General features: G+C 36.3%; 1 protein-coding gene across 2 annotated transcripts in view; it reads right to left on the bottom strand.

Annotated features, from left to right (window-relative positions):
- Positions 1–17,116, bottom strand: part of KLHL1 (kelch like family member 1) — a 357,107-nt gene extending 339,991 nt beyond the window's left edge. For both annotated transcript variants that reach the window (XM_035003252.1, XM_035003253.1), the window contains exon 1: positions 16,608–17,116. In XM_035003252.1, the coding sequence (XP_034859143.1) occupies positions 16,608–17,107 (500 nt within the window). In that variant the 5' untranslated portion in view covers positions 17,108–17,116. The remainder of the gene's footprint in view (positions 1–16,607) is intronic.
- Between the last annotated feature and the right edge of the window lie 657 nt (positions 17,117–17,773).

Genomic DNA, 17,773 nt, shown 5'->3' with positions numbered 1-17,773 from the left:
AACCTCTTCTTAGCTTATTAATTTACAAAATAGCAATAAAGTTCAATGTAACAAATCAAGAACATAGAAAACAATCTTATAATCTTTAGACAGCAAGTGTAAAAATGTGTTTGACTCAACTATACTATTCTCTGATCTTACAAAGGAATTTACACATATAAACATGCATGTGGAGATTTTCTGGTTTTAATTTTACTATAATGTAATCATATCTCACCCATTATTTTTACACACTTATCTCAAATTGCTTTATGCATTGAACACTAGTGTTATCTGAGACATTCTACATTTGTTACTCTTTTCCTACCTCTGCAGATTTACAGGATATATTTTATATCATATATTTTATAGCATTTGTTTTACATGATGAATATAAAATGATTTTTTGTCATTCTTCTATTGATGAGCAAGCATGGAGCATGTGTGTTCCTTAATATCTAGTGTTTTATTTCTGAAGGATATGTTCTCAAAATTTGTGTTCCTGAATTAAAAGCCTTTTATATTCTTTCATACCATTAGGTATTGTCTCATTGCTCCCTCCACACTCCCACACTACAGCAAATTACATTCTTACCAGCAATGAAATATTCCTAATTATCTCTAACCCTATATATTATAACTACATATATTTAAGCCATTTACTTAATAGAAACTTGAGTATCATGACATAATTTCTATTTTAGATATATTTGCTATTTGAAAGAGATTAACCTTTACTATCATAAAGCTTCCATAATTATTTTAAGGAATTCTACATTTGTAATTTCAAGTGTGTCATCCTTTCTTCCAATTTTTAACTACCAGAGTTCCTCTGTCTGAAGAAAGCAAAGTCCAAAACAATTGCCCATTTACTTTTATACCTTCAGTTAACTTTATCTGCAAATTTAAATAAAATATAACATTTTTTATTTTATTTATTTTTATATACTATTTAAAAGGAAAGTTATACTTAACCTCATAATATAACTCTGATCAATAAGAAATGATAAGAAGAAAGTTTCCTGACATTGTGGCAATCGCTGATTTTTCAGAATTGAATATATTACTTTGATGTCCTTGTATATAAGTTGATGATATTGCATTGGCTCACTTTGGTATGCTTCTCCTTGACTAGCTCCTGGACCGATGCAATTCTTCAACCTACTGTACAACTGGATAAAGCTGAATGAAATATAAAGCTACTCATAAATTCTTTTTCCTAAAGAATTAATGTAGGAGTCAGTTTTATTAATATATCAAATTCAACATGGGAGATTATAGGCATGTGTGTGAATATGGAAAAACTATTTTGAAGTAGAGCTGAGTACACATACTTTTAAGTTCCCTGAGGTTCAAGCTTTTGATACTAACTTCTTGGTTCCAATAGCCTTCCTTTCAAGTGTAATAATATGTTGGGTATTTTAGAAGTATTGTTTTGTTTGGGGAAGTTACTTACCACCTCAAATTAATAAATTTAAAAAGCATTTTAGTATTTTGTGAGCTTTGTAATTATTTATGACCATTTATAAATTTTATTTGATGAAACTCATTGAAGATGTAGCTGTTTAAGCTGGAAGTGATTTTCCATTTCTTGGCTTTCCAAAATGTGTAAAAGAGGTCGCTTTACAGATTATGTCAACTTTTTATATTCCTTTTTTTTAAGATTTATTTATTTTTAGAGAAAGAGAGAGCATGAGCAGGAGGGGCAGAGGGAGAGGGAAAGAGATTCCCAAGCAGACTCTGTGCTGAGTGCAGAGCTAGACACTGGGCTTGATCTCAAGACCCTGAGATCACCATCTGAGCCGCAACCAAGAGTCAGTCACTTACCAACTGCACCACCCAGGCACCCCCAAATTTTTATATTCTGTGGTCACAGTCCAATTCAAGGCCACTTCATGTATGTGGACCTCTGTAGTTACACAGAGACGTATGTTCAGAAAGGCCCTTGGTTTTATGCTTTACTGTCTTTGTCTTCAAATTCCTAGTAATTTTAAACGACAATTGATAATTGTTTAGTTATTAATAATTAATAATTTTCATTTTGCCTTGGGCCCCACAGATAACATAGTCTCTTCTGGAACTGTTCATAATGACAGCACCCAATCCCACTCTCTTACCCATGAAAAAATCTCTCAAATGCTTGATGAGACATGTAACTAGTCATAACCTCTCAAACCTACCCAAAGAAGAGACTCAAATCTACCAACTTTTCACCATTGGTTTATATGGAACAATATCCAGTTAATCTCACTAATGCTCCTAATGCTTACCATCTTTGACCATTGCACAAAATACAAGCTTCACTACTCAGTCTGTTCTTTCATAGCCTTATACACATACAGATGTGAATTTTGCGTCAGCTGAGTTTTTGAGATTTTTCAGTCTGAAACTTGTATTATTCCTTTAACAAGTGCTTTTACACATCACTTTGCTTCCCTTGCACCCCTCTTATTGGTAGGTTATTCATATTCCTCACATCTATGGCCCTGGAGATTGTGTCTGGAAATGTCTAGCATTGCATTTGTGCACCTTATGAGCCTTTCATTCTCAAACAACAAAGTCCTTCCTCTTTTGAAGACTCAAGTGACATGTTTGTATTAATATACCTCATATTTCTTTTTTATGTCTTCTAATCACTGAAAACATTGAAACCCCTCAAATCCAGCTATATTCCTGAGCATTTTCAATCTTCTGTAGACGACTTCTCAAACAATGTAGCCCCTTGTGCCGGTCCCTTGAATTCCACACCTTTAACTCAAGTGACTAACTCATTTTCACAGCCACATATTCAAATAGCTGTCACTATCCGGGTCTATTCTTCATGTGAAATCTTCAGTCTCTACCTACTCCCTAACTACATTTTCCTAAATTTCAATTTTTTCATATTGTGTTTTACCCCACTACAACTACTGCACAAGGACTAAAACAAAAATTAAAGTATATACATCAGCTCCTTAACTGGACTCAGATTCTTCTCTTCCCTCCAGCTGCCTACATTGTTCACTGCGTGGCATAACAAAAAAGCCCATTCATTTGCCAGTCCAGAATTGTAGCTCTTCTTATCTCTCTCTCTTTTACAATTAAACCTCAACTAATTGGCAGTTGTGGCATTTATTTTCTAAATGCTTTCTTTCCTTCTGCCCCTTTTCTTAGTAATAGTTCCTCACTAGGACTGTTTGAGCCTTTGAATGTGGCTCTCCACTTCCATTTTCCCGTCTTTTCTCTAGTCCATTTCACATACTGTAATAGGGAAATTTTCTAAAGTTTGAATCTCATCAGCTAGATTCAGTCAGAGTCACCATACGCAAAATCCAAAGTCTTTAATATGATGTCAAAAGCCCCTTGTTGTCTGACTAGGACCTACAGCTCCAGCCAGATCGCCTGACTTTTACCAGAGCATAGCCATGCTAATTCACTTGCTATTTTTCCTTCTAATTAGCAACTGCACATGCTGATAACTGGTCTGAACATTATTAAGAGCTTTTTCAAGCCATCATTTTCTGTACTTTTAAAAATTCCTTTTAATATATATTTTGTACAGCACAAGTTAAATTTCTAAATTATTAATCTGTTAATGTTTATTATAGTTTTTTTACTCTGAAAAAAAAAAGGGAGTTTTCTATGCCTCTTTGTATCTCAGGAAGCTGGCATATTGTCTGGAAATGAATAACTGATTTAAAAGTTTTCGTTAAGTGAAGGAACATTTAGTGTTTTCCTTGGGGTACATCTGGCTCAGAATATACCTGAGTGTTCAAAATAGAGCTTACTTCATATCTTAAGTAGTCAAAGTGCAGCCTAATTCATGCTGCTATACCAGGAGTCAAGCTGAATCAACTATAGGTAAAGATCCACTGTTTTCTTTTGTGGTGGCAAGGCTAGAGGACTTTAGATATGATGCATTTCTTGCCCTTTCCCATCATATTCTAATGACAAAATGAGATAAAAAGCAATTTAAGTGGCAATGGTGACATTTTCCTAAACAGGCAGAGTTACTCTAAAACTAAGGTTTTCTAATGCCAAATCCAGTTTTCTTTCTATTGTAGCATGAAACTGTGGAGGCCAGTATATTTGAAGGCAAACCATATTAACTTACAATAACACATGTTATACAAAATTGTCAATATTTATAGACCATACATATTTTCAGTTGTGCTTTATAAAAACAAAAGATTTTTCTGGAGTTTATTGAAGAAGAAGAATTAAAATATTTCCCATCCTTAGAGAAAAATTTTGTATGAAGCAAAGAGAGAATATAAGAATGAGAACAGATACAAAGGCATCTTAAACTTTAGTTTAGATTTCAAATAGGGGTATCAGTCAGGGGAAAGAAATAAATTTACATTCAGAAAATATCTTTAAGTTGTGTCTTTAAGGGGCTCTGGACTAATACAAATTTAATTTTACAACTGAAAAAGTATTTGATAAGAAGTCTATTTAAAAGTCACAGGCTGTTAGGGAGACTAATCACATGTAGATATTTTATATCTATTAGGACAACAAGAAGGAGGGAAAAGGAGCCCCTTTTGTCTCTGTGGAAAAATAGGTCTCTGGTACTTTCCAGTCATCTGGTTAAATACAAAGAGGAGTCAGAAGAAGACAGGACGTAGCTTATTCCTTTCTGTGTCATTAAGGTAAAGCTCATGGGTAGTATTGCTGCTCTTCAAGTACTGTGGAAGGAGATGCTTCCATTGCCTCAAAATAAAGTCCCTTGTGGTCACATGGCAAGGCCTTCTGAACTTTCTTTGCAGAAACACTTACTCTAAAACTATTTAGCCTCCCTTTCTTTCTTACCTGCTGCCAACAGGAAGGTAGCAAAAGATTCAGTGTGAATATTTCATTATCAGTTTCTGTAAGATGTCAATGGATAACTTCTGAGGCCACATATCAAACTCAAGAGGTATTTGACTCCAATAAATGATCCAAGGCAAGTTAGAATCAAATTTCTATTCAAAGTATGAATAATCAATAAAATGAATAAGTTTATCTCACTTATAATAGACAAGTGTTAAGGACAAAATATACCACACAGTGAGTTTTTTGGCTCATCAAAATATTTTTTCATTTAATCATGGTGGTTTATTCTTTCTTTTTATTTTTTTATTTATTTTTATTTATTTATTTATTTATTTTTTATTTATTTGAAGAGAGAGACACAGCGAGAGAGGGAACACAAGCAGGGGGAGTGGCAGAGGGAGAAGCAGGCTTCCCGCCGAGCAGGGAGCCCGATGCGGGGCTCGATCCCAGGACCCTGGGATCACGACCTGAGCCGAAGGCAGACGCTTAATGACTGAGCCACCCAGGCGCCCCTATTCTTTCTTTTTAATAGCATAATGTATTTCATAATATGGTTATTATCAGAATTATTTATCCATTCCCCATTAATCTACTTATGTGCTGTTATCCTGATACCACACTGTCTTGATTACTGTAGTTTCATAACAAGTCTGGAAATCAGGAAGTGTTAGTCCTCAAATATGTTCATTTTTTTCAAAGTGGTTTTGTTTATCCTAGGTGCCTTAACTTTTCAATGGATTTTAGAATAAGTCTGTCAATTTGAACCAAAAAAATGCACAGATTTTCTCAGAGGATGTGTATAATCTATAGATGAACTGGGAAAGAATTGACATCTAAATAATAGTAAATTTTCTGATCCATGAATATAGTATATCTTTACATTATTTAGGTCTTATTAATTATCTTTAATAACTATCAGAGTGGCTTTATTGTTTTCAGTGTATGAATCTTTCAAAGCTTTTAGTCATATTTATTATTAAGTATTTCATACTTTATTGATGTTACTATGAAATTTATTATTTTTAATTAGAAATATAATTGATTTTTATATGTTCATTTTATATCCTGCCACCTTAAAAAGTCATTATCTGTTTTGTAGATTCCATAAAGTTTTTTCTAATAATGTCTGCAAATAAAGACCATGTTAACTTCTTCATTTTTACATAGATGATCAATTCTTGTGCAAATTAAAACTATTTTATTTCTTACTTTCAATAAAAATGCTCTTTATTTGTTTTTGTTTCTTTGTTGAACTGACTAGCATCTCCAGTACTATGTTTAATAAAAGTGATGAGAGAAGACATTCTCATTTTGCTCCAGCTTTTAGAGAAAACACATTTAGACTTTCAGTATTATGATAATACCTGGAGGTTTTTCAAGATTGTTATCAGATCGATATTCTTTGTTCCTAGTTATATTTTGTCTATTATTAATATATCCATTTCAGCTTTCTTTTTATTAATCTTAACATACTACATCTTTTTTACCCTTTTCCTTTTAACCAATATCTGTGTTTATTTTTAATGTGTATTTCTTGTAAGCCGAATATACTTAGATCTGGCTTTTTATACAACCTGATAATCTTTGCCTTTTAATTACAGATGCATAAAGCAGTTGCTTTTAATGTAATTATTGATATAGTTAGGTTTAAGACTATAATTGTGTTGTGCATTTTATATTTGCCCCATGTTTGTTCCCATTTCCTCTTTTTTTGGATTAATTTTTATGAGAGCATTTTATCTTCTTTGTTGGAACACTAGCTGTTTTTCATTGTTTCATTATTTTGGTGGTTGCTTTAGGGTTTATAATAAACTTCTGAGACGACTTTCAAATGATATACTATTTCACACTTAGTATAATAACCTTGTAATCCTGTACTTTCATTTCTCCCTTCCCAGGCTTATTGCTATTGTTGTCATAGAAAATTTATCTTATGCATATGGTAAACAAACCCTCATATTACAGTAGTTTTATTTGTTTGTTTAACCATCATATATCTTTCAAATGTTCCAGATTTAAATAATAAAAAAATAATCTTATTTTTTTAACCATGTAGTTATCATTTCTGGTGGTTTCCATATCTTGCACCAGCCAGTACCATGTCTTTCTGCAATCTGTGTTCTGTCATTAATTTCAGCCAGTATATTTTTTTATCTCAGGCATTATAGCTTTATTTTGGCCTAGAAGTTTGATACTGATATTTTCCTGTCTACCATGACCCTATTTAACTACATGAATATACACAATATGGTATAACTGCATTAATGAGCTTGTCTGCTACAGTTTTAATTGATTGATTTTGCTTCTCAGTATGGTTCATGTTTTCCTACTTCTTTGTTGACTAGTTATCTTCAATTGGATGTCAGACATTGCAAACTTTACCTTGTTTGGTATTAAATACTTCTGAATATGTGAATTATTCTTCAACTTTGTTCCAAGGCATAGTTAACATTACTTGGAAACAGTTTGATACTTTTGGATCTTGCTGTTAAGATTTGTTAAGTGAAACCATGTCATTGTTTATTCTAGGGCTAGTCATTTCCTATTACTAATATAATAACCCTCCAAATACTTTATCTAATTCAAAGAATCATGCCATTCTGATTGTTAGGAACAGGTGTTATTCCCTCTAATTCTGGTATAGTTCTTTCCCAAGACTTGCATTTTTTCCTAAATACATGTGTCTGTCATTATTCTACTGAATACTGATCTGCTGAATACTCAAGGGGCACCTCCACAGATTTCTGGAGTTTTCTCCCCATGCATGTCTTTTTTATGACAATGCTATCTTGGGAGCTCTCACTCTATCTCTTCAATTCAGGGTGGTCATCACATTTTTCCTGGTTTCCCCTGGCCTGTATCAGTGGCTGGAATCTCTCTCAAGGCAGGAAACTGGGACAATCCCAGGGTCATTTCATTTGCTTTTCACATCTCAAGAATCACTCTTTCAGTACCTGATGTCCAGTGTCTTGAAAAATGTGTCACAGATCCCCTTCCTTCCTTCCCCCCGCCTTTTTTTACCTTTTCTTTTTTCATTTCTTTTTGCCTTTGTCTTCTTTCTGTCTTTCTTCTACTTCCTTCTTCTTTTGTTCTTTGTTGCTGTTTCGGGTGAGAGAGTAAGTCCAGTCCCTGTTATTCTATCTCAGCCAGAGTCAGGAGTTTGAGTTCTTTCATGGTGACTTTAATCAAATCATTAGAATATTATTTGGCCCAGGATTTTTTTATCTCAATTGCTTTTTAACAATCTGTAATTTATATACAGATGATATGGGCATATTCCCACTGCTAATAACAGTTTACTAACCAAAACCACTGTAAACCAGAATCATAAACTAATTATAATACAAAAATGTCATGCCTTTTGAGAAAAAAAATATACAAATAAATGTTTAAAAATCATCAGGGGATCACCAAATGCCCAATATCTAGGCACTAATTTGTATAAACTTTTCTACTGAAATTACATACCAGTATATCAAATGGTATATAACTGAAAAAGTGGGAATTGTATTTAAATTTTATTACAAATGAGAAAAACAACTCCAAATTTATTTTCAAAATAGTAGAGTTTGAGGTTGAATCTCAGAGTTAGGAAGTCAGGATGTTTGGTATTCATAAGTTTAAAAATAATAGATTTTAAAAATAGTTTTCCTTCCAAAAGCTGTTTTTCCATTTTCTCTGGAGCTCTGATACCTTTGAATATTGATCTAAAGACACATCTTGGATATTTTAGTAAGATTAGAATCTACTAAAGAAACAAAACAAACTGTATATTTTATTGTTGACACACAGAGGTTTTTGGCATTCACCTCTTGAAAAACTATGAAATTGTTGAATTCTTCCTTTCCCAACTTTCTGATCTCATAATTTAAGTTGTTCCACCAAAATTCAATCAAGATGAAAATGTTGATTTACACGAGCAAATATCAATCAGTATCACTAAGAAAAAAGGTGCCTGGATGACCTCCTAGGACACAGTGTCACAAACAATTATGATAAGAACTGAAAGATTTCCTATGAGAACCAGTTATCTGAATTAGACTAAGGCCACCAAAGGAATAGGAAAGGCCAGGTTTAGAATTAACATCAACTGATTCCACTCTTTATTATTATTAGAGATTCTCAGATCATTTTCAAAAAGCAACATTTCCGTGACATGATCTTCAGTCAAAATGATCTACCTCATAAGCTTTCCATTCGAAACAGATTTTTCTTGGGATCCTAAATTATAGCACACATGCTCTCTAGTCAGGAAAGACTATGTTACACTTTCATAAGCATCAATCTGTTTTCAAATTCTGGCTAGAAAAGTCAGCAAAGTAGTCAGCCTCAAACTCATATAGTGCAACAGTTTTTTTGTTGTTGTTGCTGTTGTTTTCTTATTCTTGACTTACAAAATCTTCACATCTTTAATTCTGCTCAGATTATTTGTATCAGTTATTTTCTTCAAAGTTTTGGATAACACTATTTTAAACGTAGAAAGGTAAATTAAGCCTGGGTGGCTTAGTCATTAAGTGTTTGCCTTCAGCTCAGGTCATGATCCCAGGGTCCTGGGATCGAGCCCCACATCGGGCTCCCTGCTCGGCTGGGTGTTTGCTTCTCCCTCTCCCACTCCCCCTGCTTGTGTTGCCTCTCTCGCTGTGTCTCTCTCTGTCAAATAAATGAATAAAATCTTTAAAAAATAAGAAGAAAGGTAAATTAATATTATTTGGCCCAAACTAGTATGTAAATTCCAGAGCATTTGTTTTACAACTACTACAAAAATATCTACAGTTATTTTAGATGGTAAAATAAAATCAGTAGAGTCTCGTTACTTAGAGACTCTGTTTAAAATGCTGCACATTTTCATGTTCAGGAACTTGAAACTCTAAAATACACTGCAGATCTCAGTTTTCAGTAAATTCCATAAGAGCTCTTGGTCAAAAATGATGGAATTTGACTTAGAAGCACATCATCTAAGTAGTCATTAGAAGCATGTTATCCCCTAGATACACAAATTATCTTTTGAGGCTTAGAAAAAATAAACCCACAAAACCAAATATCTGATCAATAGTATAATCCATATTAGCCACATGCTCATTTTGATTGGATAGGTATTATTTTTAGATTATTAAAAATCCTATTATTTTTAGGTTATTTAAACTTGTACCTTAAAGAGGTTAATAATATAGTTTCCAAAGTAGTCATTAGAAATTCACCACTGAAAAGCAAAAAATGGTTCTTCAATTAGCATGAATTTTTTTGTTATAATTAAAAGTTGCATTTGCTTCATTCTGCACTTACATTCCCATCTTTCACTCAGAGAGCTCTGGAGTCTGGGGTACCTGTAAATCCAAGCAGTGGTCTCATTTCTTTTTCCGTTAAGATCTTCTTAGTTTGCCTGAAGCAAACTTGCTTAGAGGGTAGGGCACCTGGAAACTGTGGGCTTCTTTATAAAATACCACATAATATTGATAAATCCATTCTAAAATAAATAAAAGAAGCTCTCCCCAAATAAGGTATCATCTGTTGCTAGTTCTGGTTTAAATAGTAGTAGACTGTAATATTCAGCCTGGGAGGAATTAGCCAAGAAGACATAAAATTGAGTAAAATCATTCCATACTCTTTTCCACTAGAAACTGGGCTTACAGGGAAAATATGAACATGATTTCATTTTAGTGTTCCATAGAAGCATAGTTTGAGAAATGCTTTCCCCAAGAAATAGTCTCTAACCATTTTTAAAGTTGCTTTTTCTTTTCGACTGAGGCAAGGCTGATTCTTTTCATTCTCAACAAATATGTGGTTCAGTTTCTCATCCACCTCCATGACATTTTAATGGTTATGCTTTCTTCTGTTGACAATTTTCTGTATCAATTGTTTGACCCTCAAAAGCAGCTTTTCTTTCGTTTTTCTTTTTCTTTTTTTTTTTAAGATTTATTTATTTATTTTAGAGATTGAGAGAGGGAGAGTGCACGCACATGCATGAGTCGGGGGGAAGGGCAGAGAGAATCTTCAAGCAGACTCCCGACCCAGCACGGAGCCCCACATGGGGCTCAATCCCAGGACCCATGAGATCATCACGTGGGCTGAAACCGAGAGTTTGCCCGCTTTTCTGACTGAGCCACCCAGGCTCCCCAGAAGCAGATTTTCTGTCATAAAGCTCTCTTTTGGATTCCAAAATTAAATTAGTTTTCCCTAAGTTATTTCCTCATAGTTTTGTTTAATTGTAAAGTAAAACACACGGAATGATCCATACTTCAGGAAAACATTGAGTGTCTTCTAACTGGCCAAGAAGTCCTCTTTGAGCCTTATCAGGCATTGTCCTTCACTGTTATTTTAAGAAGTCTATTTAACATTCAAACACAGCCTCATTTCAACCAAGGGAATAAGAAAACTCCTTCAGCATAACCTTACCTATAGCCTCTTTTCTTCTGTTCTGTTTGTTTAAGCAGAGGGAAAGAATTGGCAAAGGGGCCCCGAATATGGTATCTGGAGTCAGATAGCAAGGCTTAAAAGGGCAGCTATACTACTTAGAAGCCTGTGATTCTGGGCGAATTAAGTACCTGTCTATATCTCAGTCTTCTCATCTATGTAAACATTATACCTAAGGGATACATAATTGTGCCAGAATCAAAGGACTGTTCTGAATATTAAGTTGCACAATATAAATATTCAACATGCTATCTGGCAAATAGGAAGTTCTTAATCAGTGTCACTCATTATGATTATGACAAATATTTATTCACTTAACAGTATTTAAATAACTACATGCTCTATGCTAGGGACAAAATGATGAGCAAAATAGAAATATCCTATCCACTGGGCAATTTTTGTTAGAGACAAACAATAAAAACAACATAGATATTAATATATGGTTACAGGTTACAAGGAGAAATTGAAGAAAAAGCAGAGGGCAGTTACTCTAAGAATGTAAAATAAGCAGATGTAATGAATTTGAAATTTTTAAATTAATTTGCTTAGGGGATCAATGAATGCTTCTTTGAGAAAGGTACAAAGCTCTTATTCAAGACATCTCAATGATAATTAAGAATGAACTCAGAAAAGGGTGGGTTGAGGGAAGGAGACTATACAAGGGGACAAAACAAGTGTGTGAGGCTCAAAGGTAGAGGAAAACATTAAGGGAGGACACCGAATCTGGAAGACAGAGGGGGTGGGGAAGGTTGGTGAGTGAAAGAGCTCGATAATAGACAAGGGACAAGTCATCCAGGGCCTAGCTATGCACAGTATGGATTGGGGTCAGAGGGTAGTGGAAATGCTTTTTTCCTATGACCCAGCAACTGCACTCCTGGGTATTTACCCCAAAGACACAGATGTAGTGAAAAGAAGGCCCATATGCACCCCAATGTTCATAGCAGCAATGTCCGCAATAGCCAAACTGTGGAAAGAGCCGAGATGCCCTTCAACAGATGAATGGATAAAGAAGATGTGGTCCAGATATACAATGGAATATTACTCAGCCATCAGAAAGGATGAATACCCAACTTTTATATCAACATGAATGGGACTGGAGGAGATTATGCTAAGTGAAATAAGTCAAGCAGAGAAAGTCAATTATCATATGGTTTCACTTATTTGTGGAACATAAGGAATAGCATGGAGGACATTAGGAGAAGGAAGGGAAAAATGAAGGGGGGGAATAGGAGAGAGAGATGAACCATGAGAGACTATGGACTCTGAGAAACAAACAGGGTTTTAGAGGGGAGGGGGAGGGGGAATTGGTTAGCCCTGTGATGGGTATTAAGGAGGGCATGTACTGCATGGAGCACTGGGTGTTATACAAAAACAATGGATCGTGGATCACCACATCAAAAACTAAAGATGTATTGTACTGTGACTAACGTAACATAATAAAATTAAAGAAAAAAAAAAGGAGAGCCAGGGATGTGGCAAAGTATTTCAGATTTTCATTTTATAATTTTCATTCACTCCACTATGGAGAATGGATTAGAGGTGGCAAAATTAATGAGGGAAGACAATGCAGATGGCAGTGGTAGAAGTTGAGTTAAAAGGGGACAGTATCTTAGAATTAGGTACAGACAATGGAGAGATGGAGGGATACTGGACAGATAGAGGAGGGAAATTTTTTTTTTAAGATTTATTTTATTTGAGAGACAGACAGACAGACAGAGTGGGGGAGGGAAAGAAGGAGAGGGAAGGAGAGAAAATCCTCAAGCAGACTCCCCACTGAGTGTGGAGCCCAATACAGGGCTCAATCCCAGGATCCTAAGATCATGACCTGAGCTGAAATCAAGAGTCAGACGCTTAACCAACTGGGCCACCCAGGCTCCCCAAAGAGGGAAATTTTTGAAATAAAAGTGTCAGTACTTGGTGGAATATTGAAAACGATGTGGAAGAGGACGTTGGCTAATATGATTCTGGATTTTTAGCTTGCACAACCTAATGCATGGAGAGCTGTTCTCTGAGATAAAGAAGGAAAGTGAGCAAGAGAGAGGGGGAGATTATGAGCTCAGTTTTGTACATGTTTTATTTATACTGTGTCTGCAATATCCACAAGAGAGGTCAAGCAGAGAGGTGGGTGTCTGAGACCGGGTGGGGGAAGGGGGAGACGGTTGGAAGTGGGCCGGTCCAGATTTTGAGATGCAAATTTAGAAATACAGTTTATGGACAGCAACTGAAACTGTGGAATCCAATGACTGCATTGTGTGAGAACTGAGAAGACTAAAAAAGCAAGCAGCTGAACATGGCATCTCCCTTTCCACTCACCTTACTACAAACTGCAAGAATATAAATATTTCTCTTTGGTTCTTAGTTCACTACGTATAGAATTTTGGATAAAAATATCCACACCAAAAATGTATGATAATCTGAAGAGCTAGGAAATTATAAACTTTCCAACAAAAGTTCAGAACTAAGTAGAAAAAACAAATGTCTTAATAACATAGGTCAGGAGCCTATTACTGTACATTAGAATTCTTAACGGTGTAATAAAGTATTAGAATACTGAGATCTGTTTATGTATGCCTAGTAGGTTGGGATAAGATAAAGGCTGGGTTTAGGCAATCAATTAGTTTACCAGTGTCTTCTTGCTACCTTTATGCTTAAACTCCATTAGAGTTTGACCTTTCCAGAATTTCTGAGATTATGGGCAGTTTTCCCCTGAGCATCCTCAGCAGCTGTTTGAACAATAAGTTAAACCAACCGAGCTACTTATACTTGTCTAAAACAATGTTCCTAACTAGCATGGGACCAGATGAATAAAAAGATCAGAAAATGAAGAGAAAAGAAAGGGGCCAACTCTTGTTTTAGATGAGAAGATTAATTTTGCATATAAGTCAGAACTGATAAAACAAAATGCTAAATATCAAATGTGACATCACAATATGGTGATATAATAATGACCCATGTAATCAAAATTATCATGCAAGATTTAGATAGTTTATGCACTCATTTATCATTATAAACACTATGTAGAGTCCCTGCATGTGCCGTGATAGAAACAAAAGTAAATCCACATTACTGACTATTTTACATATTATTTTTCATTCAGTACTTAACTCTAGAAATGCTGTCTCTTCTGAAAAGTGAAACCTATACTTACCACATATTAAAATTTATACATTTATAATTGTACTATATATGTAATATCTATATATAGTGACTATCAAGTTTAGTAGCATGGTTTCGATCAATCATGAGCACAGAACCAATGCTCCATGAAGGTTTGGGAACTCATGAAATCCACATTATCAGTGCTAACTGATTTGTCCAGTGAGAACTTTAAATTTATCTAAAGGATTTAAGTCTTAATAAGAATTTTAAAATCAAATTAGACCTGATTTTCAATATTTTATACATGTAAGAACTCATAGGACCCCCTCATTCCAATAGCAAAGATGGTTTTAATGGTGCTTGCTTATTTTCAGAATTCTTTTCACTTATGATTCTTTGTGAATAAATACACTGATGCATATTCAAAAGTGAGGGACCAGAAGTCACACCTGATGGGTGTTTTGTCCCTGAGCCGTATTAGTTATTAGTTTTATTTTTTATTTATTGTAATTTCTTAAGGCAATATTCCGTATTTTCAAATTCTTCAACTTACATGAAAATCTTCAGAAATTACTGATGACAAATATGCCTCATTGGCTTAAATGTATTTGTTATAAAACAAATTTTTAAAAATTATCTAACATTAATGTTTCAGGTTACATATTTTAAGCTGATTGGAAGACTTTACAAAATTGAAAAAAAATCTATTTTTTCGGGAATGTTTGAGTCACAAAAATATTAATTTCAATATAGTAATTAGTAAATATTTAACCTAAACTGATTTCTTTTAAATATATAAGTTGAATTGTTAAGTGCTTATGATTTCTGAAAACTGGAAAAAAAGAGGTTTATATTTTCTACATTAAAGGGGGTAAAGCTCAACATATTTTGTTGATAAAAGTTCTAAAATTATAATAAGTAATGATACATAAATCAAATTACTTTATGGTACTAATGGTACCCAAGTTATAACCATTTTGATAAAATATCTTACTTAATTGAATAATAGATAAACTTGTATTTAGGTCTGCTGTATATGGAACAAAACTTTGTCATACTTGTAAATTTTAAATTAAATTTCTCCCTCTTTAATTGTATTACATTATAGGAAATGTCTTCATATATTAGACTATGTTCAAGGGTCTTGAAATTCAAATTCAAATCCATATTATCCTCATAATTGAAAATTTTAAGGATGATTTTTTATCTCTTTAACTTCACATTTGTCAACATCATGGAAGAACACCTACAGTATTATTTTGCTCTATGCATTCCTTTTGTGACTTAATCAACTTTATAAGAAGCTGATTCAATCAACCAGAAGTTTAAAAAGTTATTTCTGTTTCTAATTTGTTATTGAGAGGTAATTGAATTTTATTAACATATTCATTATCATTTTCCTCTGGTCCCTGTGTTTCTTCAATAATGTATTCTGATATCATATGAATTTAAAAGCAGATCTTTTCATATCCTCACTATCTGCCAAAAGTAGTAATGATCTAGTGCAGAATAATGAGTCAATTCTCTAAAAATGTGAAACTCAGAAGTTTTATGTGTCTTTCAAGTCTTGAAAGTAGAACTCTACTCAAAGAATGTAATAGTAGAAATATACAAAACACAAATGTTGACCCACTTCCTAAAGATATACAATCCCATACTTAGCCAACAAATCAGGAGAGCTGAATGCAAAGGGGCTCAGCAACAGTTTAATTCTAAGACTTTGAACGAGGCAAAAGTGAACATGAAGTAGGATAAAAAGGGAGGTTAGGATAGAGAATAACAACACTGTATTTCAGACAAGAAAAAAAAGAGAGAAAATACTGCTGTCCAATGGCCTCATTTGCCCACCTCATTAGTCCTGAAATATAGATTCAAGACACAGGGATCCTGGATAACACACTAAGTCAGTTTCTAGGCCCATACAGGAGATCCTTCTGAATGGTGTTTAAAGCAAGTTTCACCTCACATCAGATAACTGGAGGATTGATGTGATATAATGGCAGAAGATGACAGAAGAATACCATCATCTCAGAAATATGAGAACTGCTCCACTTAGAGATTTACCAAAATGCATATTGTGATTACAACTCTGAAACCTTACAAAAAGAAAAAAAAATATGAATGAGCCAGTAAAAATTAATTAGCAAACTTTTAGTGAGATTACAACTTGGGTAAGAAACACCAAGCTGGCATCTCTCAATCAAAATTTTCAACCTGAAACGTTTTAGGCTTAGTAACTACCAAAGCACACGGGGGGGGGGGGGGTTGAGGGGAAGCGAGTGGAAATTGGGAGATGCTAGATGCCCCGTGGGGACTTACTGTACCTGTGTCCGCATCCTTCACCTGTTGCCTGGCTTGAGTTGGCCGGCTCCACTTTGAGCTCTTGCAGGACCAGCCCTTTATCGTGTGGTCCAGGAAAGTCCATGCCTGGCACCTCCTCTTCCTCTAGAGACTCCACGTAGAAGAGAGTCCTGGCTGGCTGTTGGGTGCCCTGCCCCGGTGCCCCTTGCTGCAGCCTTGTGGCCACTGGCAGCAGGGTGCCATTCAGTGGGTTAAAGGAAGAGGAGGAAGAGGGCGGTGAGGACGACGAAGAAGAGGAGGAAGAGGAAGTCTTCTTCCAGAAAGTGCTCACGCTGCCCTTCTCTTGGCTTTTGAGCAGGCGGCTCTGGCTGGGTCCCCAGTGCTCGAAGCTGCCGCTGCCGTCCTGTTGCAGGCAGCCGCCCCCCGCCGGGCCGCCAGGGGCTGGCGACGGGTGGCTGAAGAGTTTCCAGCGGAGTCGCAGGATGTGCTTCACATCGAAGTCTTTTCGCCCAGAGCCTGACATGCTTGACGCAAGAAGGCAAAGAGACCTCAGCTGGCGCGGAAGTAGACGGGCCAGCTGGTGGGGGAGGCCGGCGGAGCCCGGGGTCGGAGGAGGAGCACCGCGCCCTCTGCACCCCGGGAGCACACGCGGCGAGGCGGGCTGCGCGCCCTGCCAGGCAACCACCAGGGCGCGGACGGCAGAGCCGCGCGGCTCAGCTGCGGTCAGGTCCGGAAGGACCCGCGCGTGGGGAGCCCGCCGGCTGAGAGCAGAGGCAGGAGCCGGACGCCGAGGGCAGAGATTCCTCGATCCGCGCGCGGGGGCCCCGTGGTTACGGCAGGGAGGGACGACCCTGGTGATGGAGGGGCGCGAAGACGGGAGGTCTGCGCGCTCCGAAGCTCGGGGGGCGGCGGCAGCAGGATACACCTCCCTGGGATGCACCCGTGACAGAGCCTCAGTCGGGAAGGTGTCGGCTCTCCTGTCCTTGCAGCTCAGAGTTCAGTGTCTGGAGGGCGCAGAGCGAGCGAGCCCCAAGTCAAGAAGAAGTGCACCCCCTAGTCTTCCCGGTGCACCTGCGCCCCTGTCCCTGGCCTCTCCGAGGATGCTCTGAGAGCCTGCCGGGTATCTTTGAGAAAGTCAGATGCCTTCTGCGAGGCGAGAAGGGGTGGTTTTACAGAGTCAGTTTGTAAA

This window comes from Mirounga leonina, unplaced genomic scaffold (assembly GCF_011800145.1).
Source record: "Mirounga leonina isolate KUSES-001 unplaced genomic scaffold, KU_Mleo_1.0 Mir_127, whole genome shotgun sequence".
Classification (NCBI taxonomy): domain Eukaryota; kingdom Metazoa; phylum Chordata; class Mammalia; order Carnivora; family Phocidae; genus Mirounga; species Mirounga leonina.
The sequence above is the reverse complement of the archived record's forward strand: the minus strand, read 5'-3'. Positions and strand labels throughout refer to the sequence as shown.